This window comes from Schistocerca serialis, unplaced genomic scaffold, assembly GCF_023864345.2.
Source record: "Schistocerca serialis cubense isolate TAMUIC-IGC-003099 unplaced genomic scaffold, iqSchSeri2.2 HiC_scaffold_1407, whole genome shotgun sequence".
Taxonomy (NCBI): domain Eukaryota; kingdom Metazoa; phylum Arthropoda; class Insecta; order Orthoptera; family Acrididae; genus Schistocerca; species Schistocerca serialis.
In genome coordinates, this window is record NW_026047633.1 from 1,423,720 (window position 1) to 1,444,643 (window position 20,924).

General features: G+C 41.2%; 1 protein-coding gene across 1 annotated transcript in view; it reads left to right on the forward strand.

Moving 5' to 3' along the window:
* The window catches only part of LOC126442784 (poly [ADP-ribose] polymerase tankyrase-1-like), a 68,770-nt gene that overhangs the window by 36,760 nt on the left and 11,086 nt on the right, over positions 1-20,924 (forward strand). Inside the window, exon 2 of the mRNA XM_050090820.1 lies at positions 4,631-4,774. Within this exon, the coding sequence (XP_049946777.1) occupies positions 4,650-4,774 (125 nt within the window). The 5' untranslated portion in view covers positions 4,631-4,649. The remainder of the gene's footprint in view (positions 1-4,630; positions 4,775-20,924) is intronic.

The following is a 20,924-nucleotide window of genomic DNA, read 5'->3' on the forward strand; positions in this document are numbered from 1 at the left end:
ACAAACAACCCGAAATGACCCCCCCCCTCACCCTCCCCTTGTCAAGCCGAGCGAAGTGGCGCAGTGGCTGGACCCGCATTTTGGGGGACGACAGTTCAACAATCCCGCGTCCGGCCATTCTGATTTAGGTTTTCCGTGATGTCCCAGGCAAATGCCGGGATGGCCCTTTTAAAGGGCATGGCCGAGTTCCTTCCCCGCCCTCCCCTAACCCGATGATACCGATGACCTCGCTGTTTGGTTTCCTCCCCCCCAAAGAACACCTCCCCCCCGTCACGTATATGAAAGTACGTACGTCGTAGTTGCCATGTAGTGAAATTGAAAAATATTTTGCTTTTCAATCACACGACACAAAAGGAATACTCACTATCAGCAGTCAGTAAGGCCAAAGATAGATTTGAGCCGTCCAGACATTCGTAGCACTGTCAGCTCTCTATAGCTCTCTTAGCCAAAACCCAATGTTGGCCTTGCTTGATTTCAGTTTTTTTAACAAGTTCAGTTGTTAATTGCAGTCGAATGTAATGTAAGTGCTACCTACCGTTTATTGTGTTCGTGCTGTTGTTCAAATGGCTCTGAGCACTATGGGACTTAACTGCTGAGGTCATCAGTCCCCTAGAACTTAGAACTACTTAAACCTAACTAACCTAAGGACGTCACACACATCCATGCCCGAGGCAGGATTTGAACCTGCGACTGTAGCTGCAATATTACAGTATTTCACAAGGCAGCGAAATGGTAAATATCATAGAAAATAATATTAAATTAAAATCAGTGGATAAAAATACACTCGGATTCAGCTGTGTCGCCCAAAAATATATCGCCTAAATGGCGATGGCTGTATTGCTCTAAAAAAATTTGCTCGGTATTCTGTCATTAGTAGACGAAATGGCAAAATATCACCCAATCTGATGACTTGCATGATATCAGTTATGAAAATCAGTTCCTATATGAACTTTTATTTTTGGGTGGGGGGGGGGGGGGTTTGTGGAGAGCGGAAGGGGTACAGGATGACAGCGCATTCTATAGTTCGTTCGTTTCTAAAAGCGGGCTGCTTGAATTCGTCTGAGCTGGCAGCTCCCTTCATACCTGGCTCACCCCTTCGTACGAAATCTATTTCTGCTCTTGTAATAGCACAGTAACTGAAGCCAGCAATTCCATGCACAGTTAAATCTTAAAAATATGCACTCACTCATGCAGTGTGGAATGACCAAACATGCACATGTAAAGGAAAAACAGGCTATGTAAGAATTCAATCTTTTGTTGCGATGCTTTTCATTTTATTGTAAAAAAGTGTACAGCAACCGGTTTTCCTCGATTCTCCACCGACTCCGGGTAGCTCTGCGAGACGAGCCGCTGAACTAGTAGTCCCTGGATTGGGAAGGTGAGTTGGTTCAAATCCATGCGGCGTCTTTGTTGAAAATGATTGTCAGTGGATTGTCATTTTCACTTAAGGCAAATGTTGGAGGCCGCAGCGAATTGCTTCCGAACGCCTTTCTGTCCTGACAAGATCCATATCCCTTAAAGACGCACCCCTCTGTTTAAATGGAAAGAGCAGCATCAAAGGCGTGTCGAGCATCTCTTCAGACTCCCAGCACTAAAAGCATTATGGCAAATAAATGGCAATCCAAATGCTCCTCATCTGGGCTCACGCATCTGTCTGTTGGGGTGTTCTTCAATGCAGAAAATGATCTCCCTTACATTGCAAGAATTGATAGATCCATTCTAAAATGAGGAAATTTGGGAAAGTGTAACGCTGAACAATTCCAAATCGTTTGCATGTTCGCCGCCAGAAATTATTCTGCGTTCTCTGTCGAACAGGGGTCTCTCTATTCCTTTTCACTGACAAGGGCAGCTCACCTGCTGGTCAACACCGACTTCCTCCAGATTTATGGTCTCTGCAGGGCTCGGCCAGAAATCACTGTGACATAAATGAGGGCTCCAGAACGCCAAGTGTTCACCAAACGTTGGGTCTTTTGGCGCGGGTCGGGCGGGGAACGGGTCGTTTATGTCGGCACAGGTCCAGAGAGAGTTCCGAGCGGTAATCCGAGGGTCCTGGGGTCGAGTCTCTTGGTGCAGTCTTTTTAGTTTATTTCTCATTTTGTACGTCACAGAGCAGATAAACCAGAGTAATACTCCAGACAATGTATTTATTAATATTTATTAAAAGCCATGAAAACGAATGGGAAAGTAAAATTTGAGTTTGCAAATATCAGTGCTAGCCGTCAAATTTTTTATTTGAAAACTCTTAAAGCGCTTTAAATAAGGCAGACTTTATTAACATTCTGCATTTTCTCTTCATGTTTACGTATCTGTAAATCAACATAGCCGCCCTTGCGACGAACACATCTGTGCCAACAAGAGACCAGACTCGCGATGCCGTCACTGAAGAATGTTTGACTTTGTTGACGAACCCACAACCTCACCTCTCGACGCACCGCTGCACCACTACCAGAGCAAAGTCCTCGATGGGGTTTCTTTTAAGTTTCGGCAGCAGATGAAAATGGGATGGGGCCAAGTCGGCAGTGTACGAGGGGTGGCAGACGGCAGTGAAGCCAGGGCGGGCGTCGGACGGTCGGAAATGTGTCGCGCCAGAGGGGAGGGCGCTCCGTGTGCGGACGGACTCTCCTGCGGTCGGCAACTGAACTGGATTGTAGAGTGTGCACGAGAACTTCGTACGTAAAATGCGATACTTCTAACATTTTACAGTTGATGATTTACACGTGCTTGGTCGATATTAATCCACTCTGAATTTTTACAATTGCATGCCTGTTTTAAGAATTCCCGAGAAAAAAAAACTTGCTTTAGATACATAAAAGCTTCTCCCTCAGTGCATAGCTTGTCAGCAAACCACATGCAACGCACCAATTTGTCAAATATTGGCAAGGATAGCTGGTGATGTAGAATGGAATATATTTCGATGCAGTCTTGTTTGGATGTGATTTCCTTTTCTCTCACGATAAGTATGGTTGTGAAGATTTTTGACCAAACTCTGTGCCTGATGACGACGGACTATATCTCGGGAAGAATCACTGTAAACACTGCACTATGGCGATTGTTTAGCCTGAAAAATCTCGTCGTATATCTGTGGATTTGCTTGTCCCTCCGTTTTATGTAAATGTTGACATATACGATGTATCAAGCATTATTTTGGTTTATTTGCAGTACACATAGGGAGATGTACAACTTTATTTGGGATCTAATTTGTTTAACCTATCTTTATAAAGTTTTCAGTTTACTTGAGAAGGGGATCGATTTAGACTGTTGTCGTTCGGAAAAGTAAGCGCAGGACCGTTGGTCGGAAACCCAAAGTGGGTCTGGACTGTAGCATGACTCACACTACAGAAGAGTTGAAACATCAGACCAAAACGATAACTCCCTTGCAAGCCTTCCAGTGTTTCAGGTACATATGCGGCTTGTCTTGGTATGACCACAATCCTAGAGCGAAGCTTTAATTGCGCGAGTATGGAAGGAAAGATAACGTCGAACATAAACTCCCCAGACAGCATGACTTTGCCTCTGTGAAGGAAGTCACACGAGCTGGAGTACAAAGTTATAAACTGGTATAATAATACCTGCTAGCAGCCATCTATCAGAAGTACTTTTGTTTGTGAGTGATGTCTATGTGACACAATCATCTGGAACTAGAAATATGTCCAACACGGCATTAAACGGCTACGTCCCGTGCTAATAGAGAGCTGTTATTACCTTCAGTAACTAATCAAAGCGTTCTGACGTCCAGTCGATGAACTGGGTCCTGCTTTACAGCAGTAGTTTCCCTGAGCAGGCATAACCCATCGCTGTGTATCATTTTTTGCTGTTATGTATTACACTTGTGGAAAACAAGGAGTAAAATTGTACAGGACGAAAGCAACATCCATTTAACGCTTACTGTGTGTGTGTGTGTGTGTGTGTGTGTGTGTGTGTGTGGTCAGTGTAACCACTGCCAATACTGCACATTTTTGTTTTTTCCATTTTTTTAGCCGAAGTGAATTTCTGAAAATGTGGCTTCACCATTTCATGGAAATAAAGTTGCTATTCCGCTTAAATGTTCAGTAAATTTTCCCTCTTTTTTTTTAAAAAAAAAGTCTGCCTCCGTAGTTTAGCGGTAGCGTTTACGCCTACCACGCATGGGGCCCGGGTTCAATTCCTGGCAGAGGCCTGGGTGTTATATGTCCATCATCATTGACCCGCAAGTCGCCAAAGCGCGTCAACTAAAAAGGATGCGGCGGCCGAACTCCGACGCATCGGGCCTCCCGGCCAACAGTGCCATATGATCATTTCCATTTTTCCTTTTTTAAGTCAGTCTTCTTTCTATATATAGAAATTAAAATGTTTCTGTCAAGATGCAGGGACAGTTTTCCTCATGCACTTACATCACACATGAGAGCATAGAGCCAAACTTTCACTTTCATTGCTCCCACTTCGACACAACTGATGTGATTTTGTCACTGGCAAGTCGTTTGCACTATCTGCACCGCTACTCCCATTGTCGGCGTGTGTCCTGCGTTTGTGTGTGTGCGTGTGTATGTGGACAGGCCCTCAGCAGTGCTGGCTGCAGTGAGCCGCGCCCAGGACCCCACGAGGACACATCAGCCAGCTCACACTCTGCCTCTCTTTCTCTCTGTGTGTGCAGCCCACCAGCCGCCACACAGATGAGGCCTGCCACCACCACCGCCGCCCCCGCCGCCGACATCTCTGCCAGCGCACCTCGCCAGACACCTGCTGCTGCACGGCCCATGACTCCTCAACCTGATGAGGCCACTGTCTCTCGCATGCGGTGAGTTCTCACCACACACACACACACACACCATTATGTGGTAGATAAGATATAAATACCAAAAAGCCAACTGTAAATGCTCAGTCTAGATTTAATTAGGGTCAGGAAAGTCAACTGGGAACATAATCAGAACATAGATGCATAACAGGCTGGTATACACAGGATTAGGTTGTAGTAGAATGAAGAAAATTGAAATGAGTGTATGGCATTGTTGGGCGGGACGCCCCATTGTGGGGAAGTTCTACCACCGAGTGCAAGTCTTACTCCAGTCGATGCCACATTGGGCGACTTGTGTGCCAGTGGTGAGGATGAAACGATGGTGAGGACAACACAACACCCAGTCCACGAGTGGAGAAAATCTCCAGTCCAGCTGGGAAACGAACCTGGACCCACTTGCATGGGAGGCAAGTACATTACCACCCAGCTAAGAAGGCGGACTGTAGTATCATGGGAGAGTGGTTAATTAAGAATAGGTTGGTAGAGAAAATAGTGTGTTACTGTCAACACTTCAGTGATTCATTCTCATCAGAATCAGCAAACCAATGTCTGCAATAATTCAGGCATGTACACTAGCATCATACAAAGAAAATCTACTATAAGAGGTAGGGTGGTATGCACTGAGCATGTAACACTTTAGGTAAAGATTGATAAACATCTAATACTGCCGATGTACTGGAATGGTCAAGCAGAGGTCAGATAAACACATGTTTAAAAGACCATTAGCGGTGGTTGGCATGAATGAGAGAGGAAAAAAAAACCAATTATTTGCCGTAAAACTTCTGCTGGTAACAAGAAATATGCTAATAAAGCACCAAACAGAAGCAAATGTCTTCGGAGGCCAGCCGGCCGGAGTGGCCGTGCGGTTCTAGACGCTACAGTCTGGAACCGAGCGACCGCTACGGTCGCAGGTTCGAATCGTGCCTCGGGCATGGATGTGTGTGATGTCCTTAGTTAGGTTTAAATAGTTCTAAGTTCTAGGCGACTGATGACCTCACAAGTTAAGCCACATAGTGCTCAGAGCCATTTGATCCATTTTTCTTCAGAGCCTCAGCTTGTCAAGTTGTGGATCACCTTGTCACCCCACCGTGGTTTGGTGTAACAGCCACTCTCAGTAACAAAACATGCATAGTAGAGACTCTGCCTGCTGCACATGATGTTTCTGCCTGTTTGAGCACCAGATTTAGAGTGCCATGAGCACCCAAAGTTCACTATCATTTCTGGTACGCATTTCGATCTGTCTTGCCCTACAGTTTTTACGTTCTACAGCTATTTCCATTACCACTGCAGTTAATCCCTGTTGCTTTCACATTTAACCTATTACGCTGACCCTTGTAGTGGCATGGTTTTCCATGTATCACTATCCTCACCTACTCTGCAAAGATATTCTAGAGTTCCTATGTTATGTATGCACCTAACTTCAACATCCTTCTATAGCACCACATTTAGAATGCTCCAATTCCTTTCTTGTTTTTCCCATAATCCACAAATCATTTTCCTGCAGTACTGAGCTCCAAACATACATTCAGATATGTCTAACACAAATTAAGGCATATCTTTGGTATTAGTAACTTTGTTTTATGAGGAATCTCCTGTTTTTCCGTGCTACATTACTCCTTATAAAAATCACACATTGTCCCTCAGCATAAATTGGCTTCAGGGTAGCAGTTTGTCCTTAATTCTGATGTAAACTTTGCCACCAATGTTATTTTTACCACCCCCTAGCACTGTCGTCTTTCTTCTGTTCATTAATCCTAATTTGGTCATTCGACTGTTTACTATATTCCTTTCTCACTTTCAGTCGGCATAGCAATATCACTAGTGAATTTTATCATTGAAATCCTCTTCAACCTCAGTTTTAATTACATTTCTACAAGTTTCTTTGATTCCACCAACGATTCTTCAGTGTTCAGTCTGAACATTTTTGGAGGCTACCTGCAACCCTGTCTTTCACTATCTTTAATCAGAGTACCAATCCTTGTTGATTATTGTACATAATGTATGTTACGTGCTGATCCCTATGTCTTACACCTATTTTTTTTAAGAAAAAGGTCTTACATTTTCACAATTTCTCCTTATCAAATATCATTTGTTGTTGTTGTTGTTGTTGTTGTTGTTGTCTTCAGTCCTGAGACTGGTTTGATGCAGCTCTCCATGCTACTCTATCCTGTGCAAGCTTTTTCGTCTCCCAGTACCTATTGCAACTTACATCCTTCTGAATCTGCTTAGTGTATTCATCCCTTGGTCTCCCTCTACGATTTTTACCCTCCACGCTGCCCTCCAATACTAAATTGGTGATCCCTTGATGCCTCAGAACATGTCCTACCAACCGATCCCTTCTTCTGGTCAAGTTTTGCCACAAACTTTTCTTCTCCCCAATCCTATTCAATACTTCCTCATTAGCTATGTGATCTACCCATCTAATCTTCAGCATTCTTCTGTAGCACCACATTTCGAAAGCTTCTATTCTCTTCTTGCCCAAACTATTTATCGTCCATGTTTCACTTCCATACATGGCTACACTCCATACGAATACTTTCAGAAATGACTTCCTGACACTTAAATCAATACTGGATGTTAACAAATTTCTCTTCTTCAGAAACACTTTCCTTGCCATTGCCAGCCTACATTTTATATCCTCTCTACTTCGACCATCATCAGTTATTTTGCTCCCCAAATACCAAAACTCCTTTACTACTTTAAGTGCCTCATTTCCTAATCCAATTTCCTCAGCATCACCCGACTTAATTAGACTACATTCCATTATCCTTGTTTTGCTTTTGTTGATGTTCATCTTATATCCTCCTTTCAAGACACTGTCCATTCCATTCAACTGCTCTTGCAAGTCCTTTGCTGTCTCTGACAGAATTACAATGTCATCGGCGAACCTCAAAGTTTTTATTTCTTCTCCATGAATTTTAATACCTACTCCGAATTTTTCTTTTGTTTCCTTTACTGCTTGCTCAATATACAGATTGAACAACATCGGGGAGAGGCTACAACCCTGTCTTACTCCCTTCCCAACCACTGCTTCCCTTTCATGTCCCTCGACTCTTATAACTGCCATCTGGTTTCTGTACAAATTGTAAATAGCCTTTCGCTCCCTGTATTTTACCCCTGCCACCTTCAGAATTTGAAAGAGAGTATTCCAGTCAACATTGTCAAAAGCTTTCTCTAAGTCTACAAATGCTAGAAACGTAGGTTTGCCTTTCCTTAATCTTTCTTCTAAGATAAGTCATAAGTCAATATTGCCTCACGTGTTTCAGTGTTTCTACGGTATCCAAACTGATCTTCCCCGAGGTTGGCTTCTACTAGTTTTTCCATTCGTCTGTAAAGAATTCGTGTTAGTATTTTGCAGCTGTGACTTATTAAGCTGATAGTTCGGTAATTTTCACATCTGTCAACACCTGCTTTCTTTGGGATTGGAATTATTATATTCTTCTTGAAGTCTGAGGGTATTTCGCCTGTTTCATACATCTTGCTCACCAGATGGTAGAGTTTTGTCAGGACTGGCTCTCCCACGGCCGTCAGTAGTTCCAATGGAATGTTGTCTACTCCGGGGGCCTTGTTTCGACTCAGGTCTTTCAGTGCTCTGTCAAACTCTTCACGCAGTATCATATCTCCCATTTCATCTTCATCTACATCCTCTTCCATTTCCATAATATTGTCCTCAAGTACATCGCCCTTGTATAGACCCTCTATATACTCCTTCCACCTTTCTGCTTTCCCTTCTTTGCTTAGAACTGGGTTTCCATCTGAGCTCTTGATATTCATACAAGTTGTTCTCTTATCTCCAAAGGTCTCTTTAATTTTCCTGTAGACGGTATCTATCTTACCCCTAGTGAGATAGGCCTCTACATCCTTACATTTGTCCTGTAGCCATCCCTGCTTAGCCAGTTTGCACTTCCTGTCGATCTCATTTTTGAGACGTTTGTGTTCCTTTTTGCCTGTTTCACTTACTGCATTTTTATATTTTCTCGTTTCATCAATTAAATTCAATATTTCTTCTGTTACCCAAGGTTTTTTACTAGCCCTCGTCTTTTTACCTACTTGATCCTCTGCTGCCTTCACTACTTCATCCCTCAAAGCTACCCATTCTCCTTCTACTGTATTTATTTCCCCCATTCCTGTCAATTGCTCCCTTATGCTCTCCCTGAATCTCTGTACAACCTCTGGTTCTTTTAGTTTATCCAGGTCCCATCTCCTTAAATTCCCACCTTTTTGCAGTTTCTTCAGTTTTAATCTACAGGTCATAACCAATAGATTGTGGTCAGAGTCCACATCTGCCCCTGGAAATGTCTTACAATTTAAAACCTGGTTCCTAAATCTCTGTCTTACCATTATATAATCTATCTGAAACCTTTTAGTATCTCCAGGATTCTTCCATGTATACAACCTTCTTTCATGATTCTTAAACCAAGTGTTAGTTATGATTATGTTGTGCTCTGTGCAAAATTCGACCAGGCGGCTTCCTCTTTCATTTCTTAGCCCCAATCCATATTCACCTACTACGTTTCCTTCTCTCCCTTTTCCTACACTCGAATTCCAGTCACCCATGACTATTAAATTTTCGTCTCCCTTCACAATCTGAATAATTTCTTTTATTTCATCATACATTTCTTCAATTTCTTCGTCATCTGCAGAGCTAGTTGGCATATAAACTTGTACTACTGTAGTAGGTGTGGGCTTCGTGTCTATCTTGGCCACAATAATGCGTTCACTATGCTGTTTGTAGTAGCTTACCCGCATTCCTATTTTCCTATTCATTATTAAACCTACTCCTGCATTACCCCTATTTGATTTTGTGTTTATAACCCTGTAGTCACCTGACCAGAAGTCTTGTTCCTCCTGCCACCGAACTTCACTAATTCCCACTATATGTAACTTTAACCTATCCATTTTAGTTTTTAAATTTTCTAACCTACCTGCCCGATTAAGGGATCTGACATTCCACGCTCCGATCCGTAGAACGCCAGTTTTCTTTCTCCTGATAACGACATCCTCTTGAGTAGTCCCCGCCCGGAGATCCGAATGGGGGACTATTTTACCTCCGGAATATTTTATCCAAGAGGACGCCATCATCATGTAATCATACAGTAAAGCTGCATGCCCTCAGGAAAAATTACGGCTGTAGTTTCCCCTTGCTTTCAGCCGTTTGCAGTACCAGCACAGCAAGGCCGTTTTGGTTAGTGTTATAAGGCCAGATCAGTCAATCATCCAGACTGTTGCCCTTGCAACTACTGAAAAGGCTGCTGCCCCTCTTCAGGAACCACACGTTTGTCTGGCCTCTCAACAGATACCCCTCCGTTGTGGTTGCACCTACGGTACGGCTATCTGTATCGCTGAGGCACGCAAGCCTCCCCACCAACGGCAAGGTCCATGGTTCATGGGGGGGGAAAAATATCATTTAAAGATCTACAAATCCAATAAAGATCTCTTGATTTTTCTTACACACCCCTTCTACTATCAAGTCAAAGGTCAGATCGGCCTCTGTGGATCTTTTACTCCAACTTTAGTATCCTCAAACAGATCGTCAGCTTTGTATTGCATTCTTTTGCATGTTGTTATTATTCTTGTCAGTAGTTAGAATTTATGAGCTGTTTAGGTCATTGTCTGAAAGCTATCGCAGTTACTGACCCTTGGTCGCTTCTGTAGTGTCTAGATGGTCTTTTTCTGGCAGTCTGCTGTTAAGACTTCCGTCTCATGAATCACACAGATACGTGAATACTCATTTGATTGCCATCTTCCCCAACGATCATGTAAGTTCTGAAGGAATGGTAACTAACCATTCCGCCTTGTTTGTGTGTAACTTTTCCTGAGCTTTAAATTCTAATTGTCAGTCCCCCACATTTTCCAATTCGGCTTTCATCTCTTCTTCCGTCAAGTCATGTGGTAGTTCCTCCCATGAACTGTTTTCTGCCATCTGCTCTTTCCTGCACGTTTAACAGTGAAATTCCTTTCGAACTCTTGTTGACTGCTGTGCATTTAATTTCACTGAAGATTGTTCCGAATTTTCTATGTGTTGAGTATGTCCTTGCTACGTTCATTTCTTCTAATTCTTCCTGTAGTCATTCTGCTTGTACTTTCCTCAAATTTTGTATTGATTTCATTCCTTAGTAACCTATAATGATGTATTCCTGTCTTGCCCTTTTTCTTTTCGTCAAACAGTTTAAATATCTCTTGTGTTTGCCAATTATTCTTCAGATTTCCTCTCCTTGTACCTAGATTTCTCGGTCAAACTTTGATTATTAGCCTTTCTAGAGTCGCCAACCACTGTTAACCTGAACTTCCAGCTAGGCATTCATTATCACATTATCTAGAGCCTCATAGAAGTTAAAATTCCCATTCCATTCCTCAGTACTTCCGTATTCCATTTATTTACACATTGATTTCCTCGTGACAATTCTCTTAAAATTAACTTCATTGATCATCATAACTAAATTGTGATTTTACTATACGTTTGTTCCTAGGTACAATTCAATACCTGACTTTGGAATGTGTGTCTGGTTGTGATGTACTCCAGCTGGAAACCTCTTTACCAACTATACCTCCGCCTCCATCCCAAAGAGCCGAAAATGCTGAGACACAGATGCAGCCATACAAATGTCACTGAATACTACAGGGCGTAGTCCTTCAGTGAGTCCGCCATCCAGAAACTGTTCTGGAATGCTGCAGGAGGCGTCTTCCACAGGGAGCACTTATAACGGTAACACTGGCCACCTTAAACAGCAGTTGTTGCTAACTTTAATCCTGTGTGAGGAATTTTTTTTTAAAGTTACGGCCTTGAGATAAGAGAAAGGGAACAGAACAATCAGATGGGGATTTGTTTCCCTAAACACTTCAACAGAGTATAAACAACAGTAAACTGGTGGGTCTGGAAAAGACATTCTGCCAGCACAAAAGCAAGTTGTAATATTAGGTATTAATATCGGTCATCAGCCTAATTATGCATTCTTGTGTCAAACAATATAATAAATCAGAACACAGTGTTACAGCTAACCTAAACTTCCTTGACACACACACACACACTAAATTCTGTTATATGAACACACTACAACACAGTAACCCAACTTTGCAGATAAAAGTAGTACTGACTAGGAAGACAGACAAACAAATGGCCAATGAGATAGCAACAGTCTTCAACACACATGATGCTAATAGCAATACTAAACAGGTCAGAGCATGAAATGATTCTGATTTAAATCAGTGGGTCTATTAATGACTGTACTCTATAAAATAATTACTTAGTATAGGGTCTCTATGCCTGTGCATTAACCAAATTGCTTTGGAATAGGTAAAACAGGAAATCTTTCTTAAGCTCAGTATGAAGCAATTAATCAGAATGCAAATCTAACTACACTGGCTCTGAAGGAGTCATTGCTTTTCTTCATTAACTACCCTAGCACACGATGGTCGTTACTCTTTCATGGTTTGAAGAACCATGCTCATTAACAGAACTACCCAAGTGTGTGTGGGAAATGGTAGATATTGTCATCAACAATTATTAACTGAAGCACAACAAACTGTAACTCTTTAAATAACAAATGTGCTTTGATAAGCAGTCTTTTAATCTACTCAAAGTATATTTGGCTGTGCAGATGCCAACACAACGTTAAATTCAAGTTCAAACAGTTTCTCATGAAATGAAGAGTGGTAAAACTTTGTAATTCTGATCAAACAGCATAAGTGCAACAATTAATCTTTTTCACCTCAAATCAATATTTTTCTTTTAAATAGTAACTGTACTATTGTGGGCAGCTTTTCAAGTAAAGCAAATTATTTAAGAAAATAACTGCAGATCAATTTAAAAATGCACTGGAAGTGGAATATTTCTGAAACTATAAAACTGAACTTTAAACACTATAACTCCACATGTTACGAAGCAATCACAATTATTTTTACAACTGCTGAATAAGTCTTTCCTTAATACGTTAGGCTACTCGGAATTAAATTCATTAGGATGGGATTCCTGTGCAGATTTGAGATTTGGGATAATCACGGTTGTAAGACAGATTTAAGCAACACCATGATTATTATTAAAATCAATAAAAGTTCACAAATGCCTGGATCATTTTCAAAGTGGAAGGCTGGTGGCAATGGTGGCGTAATTTGCAGTGGCTGTTAACATGGCGGCGATGCAGTCATGGCAGTAGTGTTGGTCTCGCCCTGCTGCAGACCTTCTTGGAATCGGAATTATATTTTTAAAGGGCCAAAAACAATGCCATGATAACAGTGTCACCAAATGCATCACCCGAGGCCCATAAATACTGCTCTTAGGCTCCTCTGCCTCAAAACTGCAAGAACATGAGCCAGGATGTTCTGCTACTGCTAGCGAGGTGTTAACATCACTACTGCTCAGCCCAGACTCCTTACCCGTCACAAAGGACGAGTTGTCACTTGCGTACCAACCACACCTTTTTCAGTCCGCCAGGCTACTTCAATAACTGTATCTTGGACATTCAACCCTACATTCCCTAACTGTGGACAAAGTCATTTACAGTACATTATATAACAATCATTCCAGTAGTTATTTAAATCCACAAGCACGATTTAAACAATATTGTTCAGAAGGTTCACATAACTGAAATACATAGTCAAAGAATTTCCATGATAGGTACTACAGTCTACATAAGCAGCATTACAAATTGACATAGAAATATTGATACAAAGTAGGTCAAAATTGGATGTTACATATGCCCCATGGTTCACTGAAGTCTGCTGTCAGGTTAACATCAATAACACCTTAATGGTGTCGAACAGTCAGAGAAATAATCAATTCTACCAGAGCTGGGTTTGAAAACACTATACACCCAATACACATAATTACCAAAACAAGACATAAGCATCATTATTCAGTTATGTACACCTATCATAACTGGATCTCATTTTGAGAAACAGTTAGCTTGAGTAGTAAGTAAAATTTTTCTGTATTGCCAAGATTATTGAGAGTAGCATGTTGTAAGCATTCAAAAAATGTAGGTACACTTATACAATTATACCCCTACAAATATCACAAGAAATTTGACATTGTACGTGTAACACATCCTATTGCATAAGTTTGAAGTTACGAAACAGGAATCTACAAATGCTGCTTCTAATAATAGCAGTCCATTCTTTGATATTTACATAAACAAACAAAGATATTTAAACTGAACCTAGTATTCTTTCTCACTGCCCTTATTTGAAACACAATCCCTCTTTGAAAACCATAGCAAACACATAAAATACTAACAGAGGTGATAATCGAATAATTTTCCTACCTGCCATAGCATCTCACAGTCTGACAACATTCGACACATCACGTATCTCATCAATCGATTGACTGCCCATTTTTGGTTTTGGAAGTCTTCCAGACACGTTTTCTTGTCCCACTTTGGCAAGTGTTTTATGCCGCCCACTCTGTATTTTAGGCAATCCACATTTCTTTTCAATTCGGCAACATTTGCCTTTAGCCATTTCAACATAGGGTTTCACATTTTACAACAGCTTTTAGAATGTGTAACTTACAAGAAGGTATCAGCAATTTTAGATAGGTACCATCATTTATGTACAGACATAAATTGCAGTTAAGTACAGTACAATATCTTCATTAGAAAGATGTACGAGGGTCATCCACAAAGTAAGTTCCGTTTCTATTTCTATCCGCGGCAGCGCTACGATCGCAGTTCCGAGCACGCGCGGCAGTTACTCTGACTCAAGGAGAAGACACGTACGCCATTTTCAGATCGCTGCTGCCGACGTGTGCTTTGTAGTGCTTCCTTATATTGTCAGCCGTAATTGAAAACGGGGCCGTATGTGAAAACGGATCTATGATTCGTTTTCTTAATGTAAAGAAAGTTAAACTAAAGGAAATTCATCGGTAAATCTTGAAGGTTTACGGACAAAATGCTAGGAGTGACTCAGTGGTTAGAAGATGGGTGACACTGTTCAGTAAGGATGTGATCAAGTGCACGATGAAGAACGAAGTGACGCCCACCTGTGGTTATTGATGAACTGGTTCACACAATTGAAGAGAAGATTAAACACAACCGTAAATTTCCACTTAGTACCGTTGCTATGGAAGTTCCGCAAATCTCGCAATCACTAGTTCATGATATAGTTACTGAAAAACAGAAATTTCGAAAACTTTCTTCACGTTGGGTACCAAAAATTCTTACTGAACAAAAAAAAAAAAAAAAGAAAAAAGACAATGGATGAGCAGTGCACTTCAGGCTTTGACACGCTACAATGAAGAAGGCGATGGGTTTTCGACGGTTTTCTTTCTCGGATAGTCACCAGGGATGAAACTTGGGTATCGTATGACGCCCCTACGACAAAACGGCAATCAATGGAATGGAGGCACACTTCATCCCCAATGAAGGCTAAGCCTAAGCAAATCTTGACACCTTGAAAAGTCATGTGCACAGTTTAATGGGACAGAAAAGCCATTTTTGCTATCGATTTCTTACCACAAGGCTAAACAATCAATGCACATGGTTACTGCGAGACCATTAAGAAATTGCGCCGCACAATACAGAACAAGCCCCGAGGATTACTGTGAAAAGGTGTTTTTTTCCATGATAATACCTCGCCTGACACGGCGAATGTGACCAAAAAACTCTTACGGGAATTTCACCGGGACGCGTTTGATCATCCGCCGTACAGTGCAGACCTCGCTTTTAGCGACTTTCATCTCTTCTTACACCCAAAATCTGTCCTTGGTGGTCAACACTTCAACGATGACGACGAGCTGAAAGAACATGTTACCATACGGTTAAATACACAGACGGCAACCTTCTTTGAAGAAGGCAAACAAAAACTTGTGCCATGCTATGACAAGTGCCTACAAAATTTCAGAAGCTATGTAGGAAAGTGGTTCAACAGTTGTAGATTTTTGTACAGTAAATATTTTTTCTGTATTTGTACACATCTGTTTTATATAACCAAACAGAACTTACTTTGTGGACATACCTCTTATTTCCTTTACAGCATAATACACATTTTAATTTCTGTATCACTTCTGAATATACTTCATTTACAAATTCCTAGGGACATACGGTTTGAGATCCACTATATTATGGACACCAAGCGGCTTCTTGGACTTTGGATAGATTAAATAGATGGCATTGTTGTAAGGTATATGTTGTATTATGAATGGTGTGTTATATATATTTTTAATTTCATGCTTAAGTTCACTTGATTTCTCATGAGTCTTCAGAAGAACATAGCCTCCAATTTTGAACGTGGCAAACTTCAGGTTCCTACTGTGCCTATTAGATCTCGTTTCTGCTTTGTTTCTTCTTTCATCAATTATTTCTTCTGCGCTAATCCCTAATCTGTACATGGTGGGAACTAGTTTTTTTCTCAAATAAACATTTGTTCTTATTATTGTGCATGATTTCCTCAGGTGTGAACCCAGTAGATTCACGAGGCAAGATATTCATTACACTCTCAAATTCAGATAGAAATCTGCCCAGTTGTCGATGGAATAGGTCCTACGTAACCTTCCTATTTCCCTCACATACCGTTCAACAGTGTTGCGTGCTGGATGTTAGGCTGAAATATATTTAGTTTCTACACCATTTTGCTCCATGCCATCTTTCAAGATTTAATAATTGAATTGGGAGCCATTATCGGACAGTACTGCTTTGGGTTTTCCAAATACTCAACCATCCTATTGAACACTGACTTTGCTGTCACCTACAGTTTTGTAAATGTAGAAAATACTTAATCACTAAATTATATTTGCAATTACGAGAAGTTTTGGGGAAGGGGCGCCATACAGATCCATGGATGGTAAATCCATGGTATCTTCAGGTAACGTGTTCTGCATTGGGCCTTGGTTAATTCTGTTGGTTACCTTAGCTCTCTTGCAGGTGTCAGAAGATTTAATACGTTCAGTGGCCTTTCTACGCGCACTATTAACAATCACTATAACAATAGCCAGTTTATCTAGACACCCCTTTGTCTCAATGATAGGTGAAAATAATCTGATATTGGTATCAAATTTGATAGGACAACACACCTTCCATTCTTCAGTAACGAAGTCTTTCCTCCTACGCAAGATACTTTTAAAAACTTCTCAGTCTGGGGATATTATATATTATCAAAATTTACTTTCACAGATTTCAAGTTGGATCCTCATTTTCTTGGTATATCATTTTTTTGTAAATCGTTCAGTTTTCTTTTTGCCTGAAACTTCCTTCATGTGATTAATGTGGAAAGATTAATCTTCATTGGATTCCTTGAGTACCTCATAAATACCATTGGGACAATGCATTGCCACATAAGTTTCTGTTCCCTTTACACAGCAGATTTCGCAATTAAATTGTTACAGGTATAAAGCCCATAGAGTTAGCATGCCATTTAGAAGGCAAGATTCTTCAAAATGTTGGACCCTAGTGGTCAGTGTGGATGATGATCTTATAACCCCACAAATAATTTCTAAATTTCTTTAGGCCCGTACTATGACCAACTCCTCCTTCTGTGTATGGTATAGTTCCTTTCGTATTCCGTCAACATCCCACTGGCAAAAGCTATAGCTCTGTTCTGAATTTCCTGAACCATTTACCTCTTGGAAAATTTCAATACCAATCCCATAGGTGCTACTGTCGGTATTCATATGGAAAGTCTCTGACAGTATTGGCTGATGTAAAACATTTATTATGTAAAAGTTCATCTTCAGAGATTCGAAATCCAGCTGACATTCATCTGGCCAAACAAACGCACTATTCCTTTTTAAGAGGTTGTTCAAGTATGGGTTATTGAAGCCTTGCCTCTTAACAAATTTTTTGTAAAATCCACACAAACCTGGAAAGGCTTTCAACTGATGTCTATTTTTTTATTTTATTTTATTTTATTTTTTTGCGAAAATAACGCAGCGACTCGGCGACAGGTATGGGTGAGGCGTTGCCAGACCTCGGAATCGTCAAAAAATTAAATGAACGAAAGGGGGTTAAGGGCGTGAATTTCTAGTCTGCATGTAGTGGGTTCGAATACCGCAACTTGCATGAATTTTAGTTCGTGATAACAGTTGTTAGTTAAAAAAAGTTGAAATGATTCTTGCTACGTATGCTGAAGGTCTGGGTTCGTTTCTCACATCCGGCAATAATTTTTAACAAGCATAAGTGGCAGCTCTCCCACCACTGGTAGCCTGGAGGAGAGTCGGTACAGGCTGGGCCCTGACAGAGGAGGAAGTCATGCCAGGTCGAAACTCTGTCCCCAGTTACCTTTCTTAAGCGATATTTTTTTAAATCAGTCAGCCAATCGCCGTGCAGGACCACAGGGCACTTGACTCTTACTGTATTCGAGCCTGAGATGTGGAAAACTTGGCGCTGGACTGGGATTCGAACTCAGCTCTCCCTTTTCGCGACGTTCGATGCCTTTCAGATAATACATTTCCACCGCGTCATTGTTTCCACTTGTCTGAAAAGTCATAAAGACCTTCACAAAAGACACATGTCTGGGTTGGAATGCTGGTAAGTCATTTTGTGTTGTACCATGCGCACAGCAAACTACATGTGACAAGTTATTGTGATTTTTAACGCCTGTCTGCGCTTTGTCAACAATAATGGTGGGTTCTAGTTTTGACTCCCAAGTCTGACAGGCAGCTTTTCGTTCTCTTACGTCAGTTTCAAACATGCCACTCCTAGCAACTGGTGAAAGAGAATAGTACAGTCAATGTGTCTTTGTATGTAGTCAACAACGATGTGTCTAGGGTTCGATTCCTAGTCAGCAGAAAACATTCATTATGGTATTTACAATTCATACATGTGCACATTTCGCTGCTCATGAAGTAAACCAATATATAAAGTCTACGAGTGACTATAACCCGTTATTCATAAGAATAAACCTGATGTAAACATTGCACTATGTATTCTTCGGCATTTTCTGGAACCTCATTGGATTTCTTTCACGTGGAACTGCAGCCAAGCTGTCTGAAGTACTGTCAGGTACGATAATAAGGCTATGTTCTGTGTGGTGCGTTACGCGCACATGGACTGAGCGATAATACGGGACAACAGCTGTACCGGTGCCTTTATCTTGGACAGCACTGGCCAGTCAGCTGGTGCAGCTAGCCTGGCGTGGCGTGCCCAGCTGCAGTTCACACGTAACAAGAGACGAGCAGAGGAGCAATACAGCTTCGAATGTCATTTAATATTTAAGCAGAATGAAATAATACACTGCAATCTTCCTCAATACGCTCCTTAGACGACTAGACGCAAACCGCAACACGTTATCGTTTTTAACTAATGTTTTATAGTAATTATAAACAAGAATTATGCAAAAAATGAAATGATCATATGGCATTGTTGGCCGGGAGGCCCCATGCACAGCAGTTCCGCCGCCGTATCACAAGTTCTTTTTAGTTGACGCCACTTCGGCGACTTGCTTTCGTCAGTGATGATGGACACACAGCACGCAGTTATCTCGAGGCAGAGAAAATCCCTGATCCGGCCGGGAATCGAACCCGGTGCCCTGTGCGCGGGGAGCGAGAACGCTGCCTCAAGACCACGAGCGGCGGACAGCAAGAATGATGAAAATTCCTGGCTGAACCACATGGTACTTTTTCTGTATAATCTGTGTGTAACGTGAGAGAAGAGTGAAGCATTTCACTGTACAGGTAAATATTGAAGCCACTGAAGTATTTCTTATAGTCAGTCGTCTGGTAATCTCTTAGCTCCTTCCTTACCCAAATCCGAGAAAAACATTCAGTTCACCTGCTGCTAGAATCCACGAAGCCAACCAGGCACAGCATTTTCTCTTCTTTTTTTATGATGAACCCTTTCTACAAGGCGCCAGCGTATGACAGTGACGTGAAAAAGCTGCATGCGTTAGTTCCGGTACGTCTGACAGCTTAACAGTCTTGTTACTTCTCGGGCCAAATCCCGCTGCTTGGCTCCAGCTCAGTTCTGTTGGGTTCATATTACGTCTTTGTACGATACTTATCTACCTCTGTGGCATAAAACGATGGACATAGTCCAAATAAAGAGGATTTGGTTTCTCATTTTTGCATTAAAAATTAAACTGTTATATTTTTTAATTTAAACAACTTTTATGAACAGTATTTCATAAAACATAGATAATTAAGAATTTGTATTTGAAATGGAAACAGGAATTTCTCGTCCAATATGTAATTAGAAACAAGAAGGCATGCATTATTCTTAAAAAATGATGAGTAGTTCTATAATTGCGAGATGTAGGTATTTCAAATTGAACGAGAAAAAAAAATGATACTGGGGAGATTTAAACAAACGCACGAATAACCGCGTGTGGTTTGCATTTCGTTACGCTACCGACTAACTGGCACTTTTTTTGTGTTACTGTTGGGTAGAATGTGAAGCGAATTATGTTAGATTTTCTATCTGACTCGTAACTTTAGACGAGGGCCGAAATGTAGTTACAAAAAAAAAAAAAAGTCGATACACTCGGACGCGAACACGCGACTGTAAGTTTACAATGTATGACGATTACCTCTTTTTTTTACAATTACCACTTTTTTCTTTCCGACCGGGGCTCGAACGCGGGATGTCATCTGGCTAAAAATGGCTCTGAGCACTATGGGCTTAACATCTATGGTCATCAGTCCCCTAGAACTTAGAACTACTTAAACCTAGCTAACCTAAGGATATCACACAACACCCAGTCATCACGAGGCAGAGAAAATCCATGACCCCGCCGTGAATCGAACCCGGGAACCCAGGCGTGGGATGTCATACTTAGATGGCAGACACTTTTTTTTTTATATATATTGTTCGCTCACCCCACAGTACAATACCGTGACCAATTTTAATTTTTCTTTTTTTCCCAGACACAGGAAAAACACCGAAATTATACACTCAAATGGCAGTGTATTCCTTCAAAAAACGAAAATAGTCACTCTTTTTTTTTCAAAGTACTTACTGAAGGCAATCAATTAAAATAAAAGAATTCACTTCACTTTGACAGTCGGGATACCATTATAACACTGCAAGCCGTATGACTCCAAACGGAAGCAACGCTGTTTTAAGAAATGAATCGTCCACTTCAGGAAATAAATTCTAACCAGAGTGTACTCGAGTGCCACATTTTCAAGGAGGACTTGACTAATGGAACCATCGCGATGTGTAAACAATACTTTAGAACCAACCCGGGAGAGTAGTCTTTCTGCTTGAACGGGATCATAACACTTCAC